The sequence below is a fragment of the Squalius cephalus genome (genome assembly GCF_949319135.1).
Source record: "Squalius cephalus genome assembly, chromosome: 1".
NCBI lineage: Eukaryota > Metazoa > Chordata > Actinopteri > Cypriniformes > Leuciscidae > Squalius > Squalius cephalus.
The window spans coordinates 26,085,241-26,099,825 of NC_137122.1; the positions used below are offsets into that span (position 1 = coordinate 26,085,241).

The 14,585-nt window shown below is 37.5% G+C and overlaps 1 protein-coding gene across 1 annotated transcript; it reads left to right on the forward strand.

Annotated features, from left to right (window-relative positions):
* Window positions 1–4,291: 4,291 nt before the first annotated feature.
* On the forward strand, window positions 4,292–10,164 carry LOC307157605 (cytochrome P450 2K6-like). Its single transcript, XM_079869535.1, has 9 exons — window positions 4,292–4,533; window positions 7,460–7,622; window positions 7,811–7,960; window positions 8,041–8,201; window positions 8,361–8,540; window positions 8,613–8,754; window positions 9,056–9,240; window positions 9,324–9,465; window positions 9,567–10,164. The coding sequence occupies exons 1-9, from the start codon at window positions 4,336–4,338 to the stop codon at window positions 9,752–9,754; spliced, it is 1,509 nt and encodes a 502-aa protein (XP_079725661.1). The 5' UTR covers window positions 4,292–4,335; the 3' UTR covers window positions 9,755–10,164.
* Window positions 10,165–14,585: the final 4,421 nt, after the last annotated feature.

Genomic DNA, 14,585 nt, shown 5'->3' on the forward strand with positions numbered 1-14,585 from the left:
GTATAATATTAAGAGTACACTGATAGCTGGACATTTGCAGAAAGTAGGCTAACAGAAAATTATATATAGAAAGGCATGAGGGGTAGAAACACCACAACAAGTGTCCATGCATAGTTCCTTGTGAATGTATGGCCTGACATTGGCTAAACATTTGTGTTCATGAATATACAAAACAGTTGCATTTTCTCAGAGGGGCCACAAAGTAATCATCTCACTATGGGGCTTTTGCACTGGAGGAACCTTTTCATAAATGTGGATACTGAGTTCCTAGAAAGTGTGGCCGTGATTAGTTAAGTTAAAGCTACACTGTGTGATTTTTACCCCCATCTAGCGGTGAAATTGTATATGACTACCCAGTGAATATTAGTTTCTGTTCCTCTCAATTCCGAGGGCGTTTTAACTCCTACGGTGGCCGTATTATTCCAAGATTAACATGGCTTCCAGTTATCACTTCGTCCATGACAATAATAAACAATACGTCTAAAATGAATAAAACTACAGGACAGATGTCAGGAGGTAAACGTCACCCTTGGAATCTGCTATCCCAGCATAATCAGATTAGGCTAACGTTACAATGTGTACAAAGTAAAAGCAATTAAAAATAACTAAAATTTACAGTGTCCTTTTTTTTTATATAGCTTAAAAAATTGCGCCTTTAAAACTATTCATTACCTGTGATCCGTCGCAGCACAGATTTATGTTACAAGGTAAACAATACTTTTTCACCATTGATGTGAGGATGAAGTTATACTAGAGGTCGTTCTGGCGTTATGCACAACCATGCTATGGTTAGACAAGCAACTATAAAACTTCAAATTGACACAAATGAATTACAACAGGCTGAATTACCTGTCGAGAAGAAAGCAGGCAACCTCGGCGTCCGTTTTAAAATCTTTTCTCCTCATGAGCTCTTTCCATCTGGGAAAAGTTACTCCAATATTGACTATGGTCTTGCTGATTTGTCTGTCGCGTTGAGGTTTTAATTCTCTCTTTCAAATGTGAGTACGCACGCACACACACCACACTATCTTTCAAATCTGCCGGCACTCGCGAGCTCGCGAGTAATCTCCCCCTTGCATTCGTCACGGTGTCACTGAGTGAAAAGCGCAAAAGGCGAAGCTTGAATTTACAGGCATGTCCCTCTTTGGCTAATGTAGTTTCAAGATGGAGGGGCAACATGGCGACCGGCATTCGAACCACTCACCCGTATGTACTTTCAATGGCAGATTATAAACTTAAGAGAATACTTTATTACTTGAAAGAAGTAAATATACATTAATGGGCACATATATTTTTGAAAGAACTAAGTGTTTTTTGCTAAGAATCAACTAAAAAAGTTACACAGTGTAGCTTTAAGTTTCTCCATTGTAATGCAAATCATGGTTTTAGGCAATTCTTATGTAATTTCCATATAATGTAGTGTGAGCATAAATTGAAACTGAATTGTATATGTTGTATAATTGTATGTATTGTACTTTATAATATATAAAGACTGTAATTTTCAATTTAATATTGCAAACAGTGCTGCTTTCTTGAATTTGCATCAATAAATCCAGGCACAGAAAATTATATTTTACAAGTCTTTTCACTGTAAGAATAACAGTCATTGTCTTCTTTTATTTCCCATGTAGAACAGCTTTGACAATCAAAACTTTGTTTTACAGCATATACGGACATAATTAAAAAGAAGTATTTAATGAAAATATTTAAAAGACACTGAACTTCAAACTTCCACAACACACTTTAAACACCAACCTGAATTTATGGGACAACTACAACATAGTTTAAATATTAACAGTTGAACTGTTTCAATAGAACAATTTGTCCCTCATGCCATGTATTTTTATCACTTTTGTATGACCTGTTTATCCCAGTATAAATGTTTATTATGAAAAAATAAGTCCCTTCTGGAAAAACCAATCAAAACACAAGCCTAATCAGATTTGCTGTGTGCAGAACTTTCCCCTATTGATTTATGCTCATTTCTTTCTGAAAAAAATACAATAACATAAAAATATTTTAACTGCAAAATGTGTTAGGCATTTGAAAGGGACTCAAAAAGAGTGTGAGAAAAATAATCTGATCTGAAGTATGGTTTCCACTCATGCAACAAAATCAATACTTTGTGTTATATTAAAGGCATCCCAGATAGCAACATTGTTTCGGCCCAGATCCGACCCACATCTGGCGCTTGTGGAATACTGATCTGGCCCACATGCAGCATGGAATAATGGCACTTGGGCGGACTGCTCCTGTTTGCCAGATCTGAGCCAGAAGGCACTCTAGCAATTATATGGTAATTTTCTGGAATCAATGCTCTGTGAGATAGGGGCTATTATCTAATATTTAGAAAAGTATGCTATTCACACAAGCAGTTGATTTACCTTGAAACTTCTCAAACACTTCCCTCAGATAACATTTCTCATCTATCATTTTCTCTTCGCTCAGTTTCTTGCTCATTCCGAAGTCTTTCAGTTGTAAGTGAAATCAATTAGAAGCACTCACTTCCTGATGGCTGAGCATACTGCACAGCCTCAAACTGAGCTTAACGACGTAGATGTGACGAGAGCAACCTGTCTGACAGTTGTAAGTCTTCTAGTAGCTGTGCCAAGAGAAATCTGAATTATTCCCTTCTGAATCTTGCAGACACGGAGAGCGTGAGTAGGAGTTGTCCATGAGCTAGGAGCAGGAGCAACTTTATGACTCTCTATGGGCTTCTCCCTTGACTTTATTGGACTTTATGCCTCCACGTCCCCCTAATTGCCTGTGAGCTTCTCCTCCTGTCTATACGGTAATTTCTCTACTGTGCGGCAGCCTATTATCGTTGGCCTATTTTTACAAAAACGGTTTCTACAGGGCCATAGTGTAGGATACAAGGTAATGGAGCCTTTTATGCATTGTCGTGTTTCTTTAGAAATAAGCAATGGACAAATGGAGTCTTTAAACGCCTCAGATGTAAAGTTATTCGCTGTCAAAGTGATGCCAAAATGAATGGGAGTCAATGGAATGCTTACAGCAGGTGATGGCTTGTTAGATGCCCCCATAATGTTTTATTGTTTTTAATGATCTATTTCATATTAAAAAAAATATATCATAGAGGATTAAAAGTACAAACAGGTTCTGGTCTACTAGATCAGTCATCCTATCTGGTGATTTATGAATACAAATATGTTTCTCTGAGAAGATTTGCTATCTCAACTCTGAGACTTTGGAATGAGCAAGAAACTGAGCGAAGAGAAAATGATAGATGAGACATGTTATCTGAGGGAAGTGTTTGAGAAGTTTCAACTGCTTGTGTGAATAGCATACTTTTCTAAATATTAGATAATAGCCCCTATCTCACAGAGCATTGATCCCAGAAAATTACCATAGAATTGCTAGAGTGCCTTCTGGCTCAGATCTGGCAAACAGGAGCAGTCCGCCCAAGTGCCATCATTCCATGCTGCATGTGGGCCAGATCAGTATTCCACAAGCGCCAGATGTGGGTCGGATCTGGGCCGAAACAATGTTGCTATCTGGGATGCCTTTAATATAACACAAAGTATTGATTTTGTTGCATGAGTGGAAACCATACTTCAGATCAGATTATTTTTCTCACACTCTTTTTGAGTCCCTTTCAAATGCCTAACACATTTTGCAGTTAAAATATTTTTATGTTATTGTATTTTTTTCAGAAAGAAATGAGCATAAATCAATAGGGAAAAGTTCTGCACACAGCAAATCTGATTAGGCTTGTGTTTTGATTGGTTTTTCCAGAAGGGACTTATTTATTCATAATAAACATTTATACTGGGATAAACAGGTCATACAAAAGTGATAAAAAATACATGGCATGAGGGACAAATTGTTCTATTGAAACAGTTCAACTGTTAATATTTAAACTATGTTGTAGTTGTCCCATAAATTCAGGTTGGTGTTTAAAGTGTGTGGAAGATTGAAGTTATGTGTCTTTTAAATATTTTCATTAAATACATCTTTTTAATTATGTCCGTATATGCTGTAAAACAAAGTTTTGATTGTCAAAGCTGTTCTACATGGGAAATAAAAGAAGACAATGACTGTTATTCTTACAGTAAAAAGACTTGTAAAATATCATTTTCTGTGCCTGGATATATTGATGCAAATTCAAGAAAGCAGCACTGTTTGCAATATTAAATTGGGTAAGCTTATATATTTATTTATTTGTTTATTTTTATCATCTTATTTGTGACAGTTGTGCAATTTTGAGTAAAGGTTACCCTCCTTATGACCCCTCCCATACCTCTCCTCCTATACCTACAGAGTACATAAGAGCAAGACTACAACCAACATCAAACCTAAACAAGATCTCTGACCATGGCTTTAATAGAAGTGTTACTCTCGCAGGGCACAAGTATAATATTTGCCCTGCTGTTGTTTTTGATTATTTTTCTCTTTTCCATCAGCTCAAGCTCTCAGGATGTGGGAAAATATCCTCCAGGACCCAAACCACTGCCACTGCTGGGGAACCTGCACATGCTGGACCTCAAGAAAACCTACATGAGCCTGTGGGAGGTGAGAAAACATATTTAAATCAGATTATTTTACCTTCTACTGTAACATAATTCTATTTTGGTTTAGTTTAATTGTGTTTTTCTTCTGTTTGCCCTGTTCCCAATTGCCTGTGTTCCATGTCATTATTGTCTGACCTAATTTCATATAATGTGTGCTAGATTGTTCCCTTATTTATTGCAAAATAGCTGGTGTTAAATTAACACTGCTTTGTGTTTATATGGGAACCACCAGCAGGGTGTTAAAAGTAACACTGAAACATTCTAAACTTACGTTTACACGACAACAATGTGCTAAAAACAGAAGCGTTTTTTCTTTGTACAGATGACTGCGTTATCAAAACGATCCCCGTTCATATGGATCTGTGAAAACGACCAATAACGCTGTAATTTTCATGCCAGACAAGTAGTTGGCGATGTCACTTTGTAAAGAAAGACTATGTGCCTATGCACATACACATTCATTTACTACAGTATTACTTCGTCTTCTGGGTAAATCATCAAAAAGCTAGAAACATTCACGGTTATCCCAATTTTACAATGACCTCTGATTTAAAGTCCATTTTTAATTCCTTTTAGAAAAAGTCACACACACAAAGGCTTTGAAATTATATAATCCTTGAGTCTGTTGTAAGGAACCATTCATTTTTCATGAAGACAAAATTGTATATTGTGATGATTTGTGTAATACTAATAACCACATGTGATGATGTCTGTATGCCATCATTGGTTTGAATTCTAAAGTTAGTCAAATTTAGTTGGGACTCTTTACATTTAAATTGTGTAATGAAGGAGATTCAACAGACATTATTGAATTATTATTGCAAATTCTAAGAAGAACACTGGATAAATGCGAAACAAACAATACATTAACAAGAACCAACAGATAACTGAACAGAACAAGGGGTGTATATATATACACAGGAGGTAACAAGAGGACACTATAACGTGAAAACCTTTTCAAATTTATCCACTTGGGAAACCATTTTCAAAAAGCTTTGACTTGATTTTTAACATTAGTTTCTCTCTGTCTGTTGTAGCTGTGTTTGTCATGGCAAGAACAGTCAGAGAAAATGTGATAATACAATGTTGCCTTTATTGATGATTAAGATGTAATCATCTTGTTATTGTCTCATTCACTGGTCTCGTTCAGAGTCTAATCTGGGTTTTATTGTGTTAAGAATTTCACCTCATTGATGATAGAAGCCCTGTGACTGCACAGTGCACACCTATAAAACCAGATTTAGATCAGGTTTGTGACTGGGTCTCAGGGTTAATGTGTGAGCGGGTAGGACAGACAAACAAGACATTATCCAGATGGATGGGTGGATGGATTAGTATAATCATTCTGAGCTAGGATTAGGCCTTAGTTTAATTAGTGCATTTAAGTTCCTTTTATAAACATTCCTCAGAAAAAAAAAAAAAATTACTGGAGTGCATCTTGAGTCAAAACAATGACAGTGACACATTTTAAGATGTGTCAGTACAAGTAGCTTTCATTTAAAACAGCTCAAACACATATTTTAGTCTGCGACTAGGCTGAAGCCTTGTCTGTGAAACCGGGGGAAAGTGTAATATCATGGCTCAAGGACAATGTCCTACAGACTAATTTATCAATGGGGCCTTTCCTCTCATTACTTATTGCTTTATTACTACACGTGCCAAGTAGGAATTCACTGGCAAGCTTACTGTGTTTAAAAATGACAAGATGTAGGTCACCTAGTTCTAACAATCACAAGGGTAAAAGTCAGTGGTAATGTTTGACCAGGGAGACGTAATGGTGGTCACGTGGTCAGGGATGGTGATCAGTGGTTCCTTTAGTTGGGCCGTTTGACTTGGATTTTGATGTGAGTTTGTGGTCTTTGTAACAGTGTTTACCAATACGCATAATTTGTTGCGAGAAAGCCAGAAACTAAGATGATCAGTTGATCTAGTTTTCAGCATCATAAAGGAAACACTGATCACCATAATGGTGGCCAACATTTTCAATAAAACATTAGCATCTAAATCTCTATTAATTCTGTCCAAACTGCCCAACTAAAGGAAACACGGATCACCATAATGGTGACCAGACATATTCTATAAAACATCAACACCTAAATTAATTCATGTTAATTCTCAAAAAGAACTTTTGTAGTTGCCTGACAGAAATAAAGTCAATCTGGTTAATAATAAGTGAAGCTGGTAATGCTGTTTGTGGAGTTGTTTAATCTTCGTCTGCAGAGATCTTGAGAGATGTATCATCTTTTATCTCCAGTTCATTTCATATGAGGCTGTGGCTGGAAGTCAGTTGTAGTTATTTTGTTTTTCTTTCCTTCTGAGATTTTGCTTGTTAACAGCAGGTGTTCATCACTAATGTTGAATCATCACTTAATTAATTCTTTAATTATCTCATTAACTTTAACTCTGATTCAGATTTACTTTAACACTCTTTAGTGTGGGACCAAATGTTCTCTGAGCAGAGCTAATTTAAAGGATAATTCCGGTATAAAAGTCTCGACTTTTTGACTCATTTAGAATCGCCTTTGACCGCTTCAGAGTGGCTGGCCAAGGGCATGCACAAACATGTCCTTAAAACAACCCTTAACGTTCGTTTTCAAAACTGTGCAACTCACTGAGTGGTTAGTGGTAAAACAAACCAGAAAAGAGACTCAAAGTGCTAAATACCGGAATTATCCTTTAACTCTGGGAATTTTGCTGTGTGCCAATAGATAGATAGACAGTCAGACAGACAGATTATGTGTTCATTCAAATGTAGGTCACTGTTCCCACTTGCCTAATAGTTATGGGTAATGTGTGACCAGTGAGGGCATGTTATGGATGTGTTGTCCTACATGCCCATGGATGGATGCCAGTGGATAGATATGGATGGATAGATAGAAAGATTCAATAGCCATTTATGGCTTTTCTTATTCTTTTCTCTCTTGCAGCTGTCAAAACAATATGGTTCAGTTTACACAGTGCACTTGGGCCCTAAAAAAGTGGTAATATTGTCAGGATACAAGGCCATCAAACACGCACTAGTGAACCTTTCTGAGGAGTTCGGAGACCGAGATATTACACCCATATTCCATGATTTCAACCAGGGATATGGTAAGGCATCATATCTTCGGATGATCATTTATACAAACTTTTTTTTTTGTCGATGCAAATGTCAAGTTAATTCAAAACTTAGACTTGCCTTGTAAATAAAGTTGTAAATACAAATAAATAATCTCTTTGTATTCAAGTTAGAAATGTGAGGTCCACTTCAGAGTAATGGGTAAATTATTCCTCTGTAGGGATCGTGTTTTCCAATGGTGAAAACTGGAGAGAAATGAGACGCTTTGCTCTCACAAACTTGCGAGATTTTGGAATGGGAAAGAAAAGAAGTGAAGAGATTATCATTGAAGAAACACAATATTTAAAAGGGGAATTTGAGAAGTTTGAAGGTAAGATTGTTAACCACAATTAAAAAATCATGATGGATGAAACTGATTTGCGTATTAACATCTTGTTCGCCCATATGCAGGAAAGCCATTTGATACAACTCTGCCAATGGCCATGGCTGTTTCGAACGTTGTCTCTGCCATTATCTACAGCACCAGATTTGAGTACAGCAACACTAAGTTACATCACATGGTCAAACGAGCTTACGAAAACATGAAGATGACTGGATCAGCTTCAGTTCAGGTACCCAGACATTCCTTTTCAATCCACCATTTATTCATACACGGATTGTTATTTTGAATTATTCAAGAAGTACAATTAATATTGTTTATAATGCTTGATTTTGGAGTATATGTCAAGGTGTATGTACAGTGTACAATGGTACATTCTGTTTGTTTGTAGCTCTACAACATGTTTCCTTGGCTTCGTCCTTTTGTGGTGAATCAGCAACGTATTGTGAATAATGTCAGAGAAACATTCAAGCAAAGTGAGGAACTATTAAATGGTCTGAAGAAGACTCTGAACCCTCAGGAGCCCAGAGGAATCGCTGATTCTTTCCTGATACGACAGCAGAAGGACGAGGTACTGTCTGTCCTTTAAATCAAATAGATTTGTAATTACCATTTTTGACTTTCATTGTCATGGCTTCTGCAGGAATCTGGCAAAACAGACTCTTTGTACCATTCAATGAATTTACAATGTACAATCAACAACCTGTTTGGTGCTGGTACTGACACTACGGCCACAACGCTACGCTGGAGTCTCCTGCTCATGGCCAAATACCCTGAAATACAAGGTATGACTGCAAATGCCCATCTTAATGCATACATTTGAACACTGGAAAAAAATATTATTGAAACAATTCTCACTTCTTTTATTTACTACTTCAAAGGGGAAAAAATCATTGTTTACAGTGAACAAAGAGTCCTCAATCATAGTCAAGTCAAAACCAGGACTATGCATTATTTTATAACAATTTCAATTCTACACATTTCCTAATCTAATTATTAACCATGCAAAGTGTCAAACAGAGTCAAGTATTCAGTAATGCTGCTATATACTTTCATACTGCGGTCTTTCTTGTGAATTTAACTAAGCCGAGGTCCAAGACGAGATTGACCGAGAGATTGGTGGACGTCAGCCAGTGGTGGAAGATAGGAAGAACTTACCATATACAGACGCTGTGATCCATGAAACGCAGAGATTTGCAAACATAGTACCCCTTGGTTCCCCCCGTCAGACCACCTGTGATGTTCATCTGAATGGATTCCTCATCAAGAAGGTCTGGCTCCAATAAGAGCTTGCTCTGTTCTTGATTATGTGTTTTCTCCACTTATCATTGATCATTTGTGTTGTTTTATGCAGGGTACCAGTGTGTTCGCACTACTGGTATCTGTATTGAGGGATGAAAATGAATGGGAAACTCCTGACAGCTTCAACCCAAGACACTTCCTAAATAAGCAAGGCCAGTTTGTCAAAAAGGACGCCTTCTTGCCCTTCTCTGCAGGTGCAGTGGACTTCAAATTAGTTATAATTTATTATACAGACTAATTATATTGTGCCATCACAGGTGATTTCTGTAAATACTTTGCTTATTGTTTTTATCAGGCCGCAGGGCTTGTCCTGGAGAGAGTTTGGCTAGGATGGAGCTCTTCCTGTTTTTCACTTCCCTCCTTCAGCATTTCCGATTCACTCCTTCACCTGGAGTGTCTGAAGATGATCTGGATCTCACACCAGTCGTGGGCTTCACCCTGAACCCAGCCCCATATAAACTGTGTGCAGTGAAGCGGTCTTAAAGTTAATATGAGCTTTCATTGGACATTTGTCTTTTTTTTATGATATGTTTGCATTTATTAATTTAGGTTTCCATTGGAAATACATTCAATGTTTATTCAATGCTTCCTTTTAGGTAGTATAGTGCCTTTGCTCTTCTTATGTAAGAAGTGTATTTAAGAATATGTTTAATATGTAAATGTATTTATCACATTAAAATGAATCAAACGTTGTTATTAATGCTTAAACCTGAGGAAGAAGTTAGCATTTAAATTGCAATTATGGAAGCACTGTGAAAATAGTGACTATAGATGGTTTCTTTAACCAACAGATACAGATTACACTGTAAAAACCTTTTAAAACCTGTAAACAAAATTACAATGCCAAATTCTGACAATAAAATACTATTTTCCATTAAAACAGTAATATACCATAGCATTCTTTGTTATATTTATTTACTATTCCCTTCATGAGCTTGGTTTAAGAACAGGTATTAAAGTCAGTCAAGAGCAAAGAAATAAACCAGAACTGGACCTTATCTGAGCCACACAATCTGTGTATATTAAATATAGAGTCATCTCAGCCTTAATAAGCCTGTTAACAAGCAGAATCACTGAAGGAAAGAAGAGAGCAGAAACAGAGACAGCAGGTTGCACAAAGGCCCAAAAATGGCCGAAATGTCAACACATTTGACAATGCTGGCAATTCATCCCAGCAGGCACAGTACGTCAATGTGACGTCAGGAAGACGTTGGACTCCAACTAATCCAACGTCAGTCAGACGTCATATTTTGGTTGAAAATGAAACCCAACGTTTGTTTGGCGTCAAGCTCCAACGTCAGACAGATGTTGAATTTTGGTTGGAATAAACACCGCAGATGTCAATTTGTGTACTTTTAGGTTAAACCATTTGGGAGCCTATAGGGGTTGCCACTCAGCGGTTCTGTTTAAAATGGCATACTATACTACTCTTACTATTTCTGCAGTATCCAGTATGTACTGCACGTAGTATGAAACATTTGTATGCATGAAATAAAGAGATATATTGCCAGCATCTGCTTAATACAACTCAAAAACACTGAAATCAGTGTGAAAGCTGTGTTATGAACTAGTATATGTATAGAACTCCTACTATATTGCAGTATGCAATGTGTGTACTGTGAATATTATGCTCAAACACCCAATTATGATTTCTAAGCAAATAAATAGAACAGTCATGTTATGCTTATGCCCACAAGATGGCGCCCTTATAGCACTACTGGTAACTGAACACATTTGAGATAAGATAAACAGCTACTTCATAGTCACAAAATAACAAGCTAAACATTTCAATTTATGCTCACACTACATTATATGGAAATTACATAAGAATTGCCTAAAACCATGATTTGCATTACAATAGATAAACTTAACTTATCTAATCACAGCCACACTTTCTAGGAACTCAGTATCCACATTTATGAAAAGGTTCCTCCAGTGCAAAAGCCCCATAGTGAGATGATTACTTTGTGGCCCCTCTGAGAAAATGCAACTGTTTTGTATATTCATGCACACAAATGTGTAGCCAATGTCAGGCCATACATTCACAAGGAACTATGCATGGACACTTGTTGTGGTGTTTCTACCCCTCAAAGTCCTCATGCCTCTCTATAAATAATTTTCTGTTTCTGCAAATGTCCAGCTATCAGTGTACTCTTAAAGCTGCCGTCGGCAACATTTTTTTGATCATATTCAGTGAAATCGACACTATAATCCGACAGAACAACATAAATAAGGTGGTTTTAGAAAAAAACCCGAGCTTCTAACTCCACCTGGAGCGTGTTATTTGTTTTGCAAAAATCCACCGCTCCCGGATCATCGGGTCCAATCAGCGCAGGGGGGTGTGAGATCTGACTATCAATCACAGGTCGTGCACACGCCACAGATCCCCCCCTCCCTCGCGCGCACATCATCATGTGCACACGACACGCCTGAAGTTCGCCTGAAGATTGTACGAAGCGTGATGGCGGAGAGAAAATCTACTAACAAGCTTCCAATTCCTCGGTTATTGCTATGGGTAGATTAGCCAGGGCAGCCTACCTCCGAGTCCATTGATCGATGCTGAAGAGACGGGCGCGTTCACAGAAAAGCTGGTGCACACCATAGACTGTAAAAAGGTGCACACGCACTGATGAGCACGACGTTGATGGGAGTGTGCTCGTTGATAGTGGGGGAGGGGCATGAAAGTTGTAAACATTCAAAATTTTGGCTAAGTCGACCCAATCTGCCAGACTTGCCAACTGCAGCTTTAATATTATACCAGGGTAGTGAAAATGTAAAGTTCAGCAAACTACTTTTCTCCTACAGTGGAACAGAAAACGTGCAGAGTACATGAGGTTCACGCTACGTCAACTATTAACTTGCACAAGAAAGGGTCCCTAGTAGGTGTTAATCTATTCACAGGGAAATAAAATACTGTTGTTTTATGAACATGAGATCATTGTATTACATTTAATAATTACATTACATTCATTGATTGTTAAAAATGTTGACAGGCATTATTCATTAGCAGAGTTATGTTTTTATTTATCTTATTTTATTTTTTAAATTTTTGTAAACTGCCAAGGGTCTTCTTTAAAATGAGACCAAATATAAGTCGGTGGTCCTAAGCTTAAAATTCTTATGACAGTTTTTTGTCACAGACATTTTTGTCCACTATGGACCTATGTGTAACTTTTTTTAATATATGCACAAGGGTTACATCTGTGAAGATCTCAGCAGAGGAGGATTAAACAACTCCACAAACAGCATTACCAGCTTCACTTACTAACCAGATAGACTTTATTTCTGTCAGAAGTCTACAATTCTTATCGAGAATTAACAGAGATTTAGATGTTGATTTATTGTTTCATTTGTGTTTTCTTTAGTTGGGCTCTTGACCCTTGACTTTATAACATTAGTTTTTCTCTGGCTGCTGTAACTGTGATTATAAGACACATTGGTTATGATGAGAAAAGCAGAGAGAAAATGAGACAAGTTTGTAACGAATACGACTCTGGGTAAATGTGAATTAGCTCAAGAATATGGGGAATTTTGGGAATATTAATATTTATGACTCATGGTCATAATTCATAAGTCGCATGTACATTTATTTGATCAATTATCGAGATTATCTTGTTCTGTGACTGGTCTGACCAACATTTAATTCGTCCAGCGAAATAAATGTAAAATCATTACAGTCAAGAAGAGATATTCACAAACTTCAAGAGAGTTTCATGTCCTGGCCACGGACATCAAACTTCCTGAGTTTATTAATTAAAACTACTCAAGTAGTCTATATTTCGAGCTTGTAGCTTAAGATCTTTTGTTTCATTGACTTTAGAATGGTGGATTTTCAAACACGGAGACAGTGAAAAGTATTTATGAATTTTAATAAATGCAAAACTATAGATTATATGAGCTACGAATATAAACGTACGTAAAAATGCAAACAATAAACAAACAACATATAACCAAACAATAACATAAGTGATCAGAATGAAATGAAAGAAAGAAAGAAAGAAAAGAGAAGAGGAAGAAGGGTAACTTAATTCACAGACCTAAGAGATAGACACCCGGAAAACAGCTTTTATCAACTCAATATACTTGCAGAATTCTGTGCTCTTTCTGGTGAGGCTGTAAAAGAGGCGTGCGTGTCCGGCTGGTTTGCGTCTGGCTTCGTCTTCTGGGTCGTTTCGCAAGACGATGTAAAGGCTTACTTGAATTTAAGTTACCGCGAAAATTAGGTTCGTCTCCCGGGACGGGAGAGGTTTCAGATCTTGGTTGCAGAGACGGCAGGCTTTTTCATGGTGCGGGCCATGTGTCCCAGAGGCCAAGGCAAGGCCCGTTCATCTGGAGCAGCGCTGCACGTGGAGAAGGAGGAGGAGGTCAGCGGGATCGATGAGAGAAGAGCGGTGAGCGAAGAAGGAAGAGAGTGTGATGAGGGGGTTTCTGCCTTTAAACAAACATCTGTTTACGCCTTCTCTTGGAACGACAGCGAATCAGATTGTCTTTTCTGAAGCGGGAAAACTCTCTTTGTGTGAAGAAGAAAACGCCTACTTTCACCATATGTCTTATGAGAGAAAGAATTCATATTTCTTCTTAAGATTGTACACCTGGAACAATACATCTTACTGTAATTTACTATGTGTGACGGGTTGAATTAAAACAGGACGGTCAGACAGATACTAATTATGACAGATAAAGGTCGGGGAAACATGATGTTACATCTATATGCATAATTACACACACATAAAGTTTGATTAAACACACAATAAAATTGTCAGCGTTTCCGTTATGGCAAGTGAAGGCACCTGGGAAATAAAGGAATATGTATCAAACATTTGAAGAGTTTTCTCTGAAGAGTTCCATGAAAAGTAAATGTGTTGGAATGTTGGTTTGCCAAGGAACTGGATGAGCTGCAGCTTTGGGACCATAAAGGTTTATGACCAGGTCGAGGTCGTATTACAAGACACTATTGAGTGATTTTCTTTCAATGAACCTTCAGAATTACAGATTTTACTCTAGCAAGTCACACCTCTATTATAAATTTGTAATGAATGGTAAAATGACATTTTACTATGTGGAAGTCCATATATGGAAATGTGCTTCAGTTGCATCTCGTGGTGGGTTTCTGGTTGAAAGTCCACGAGTGTGTGTGTGTGTGTGTGTGTCTTCTGGAATGTCCTGAGGCTGTAAAATCACAGGAAGTCCATGCTGAACTAGGGGGGTTTTACAAAGGGGTTCTTAACTCTTCGGAGTCTTGGGCTATTTTGGCCGTTTTTGAGTACTTTTTATTTTTTTTATTTTGCGACATAAACAAATGTTTACCATACCA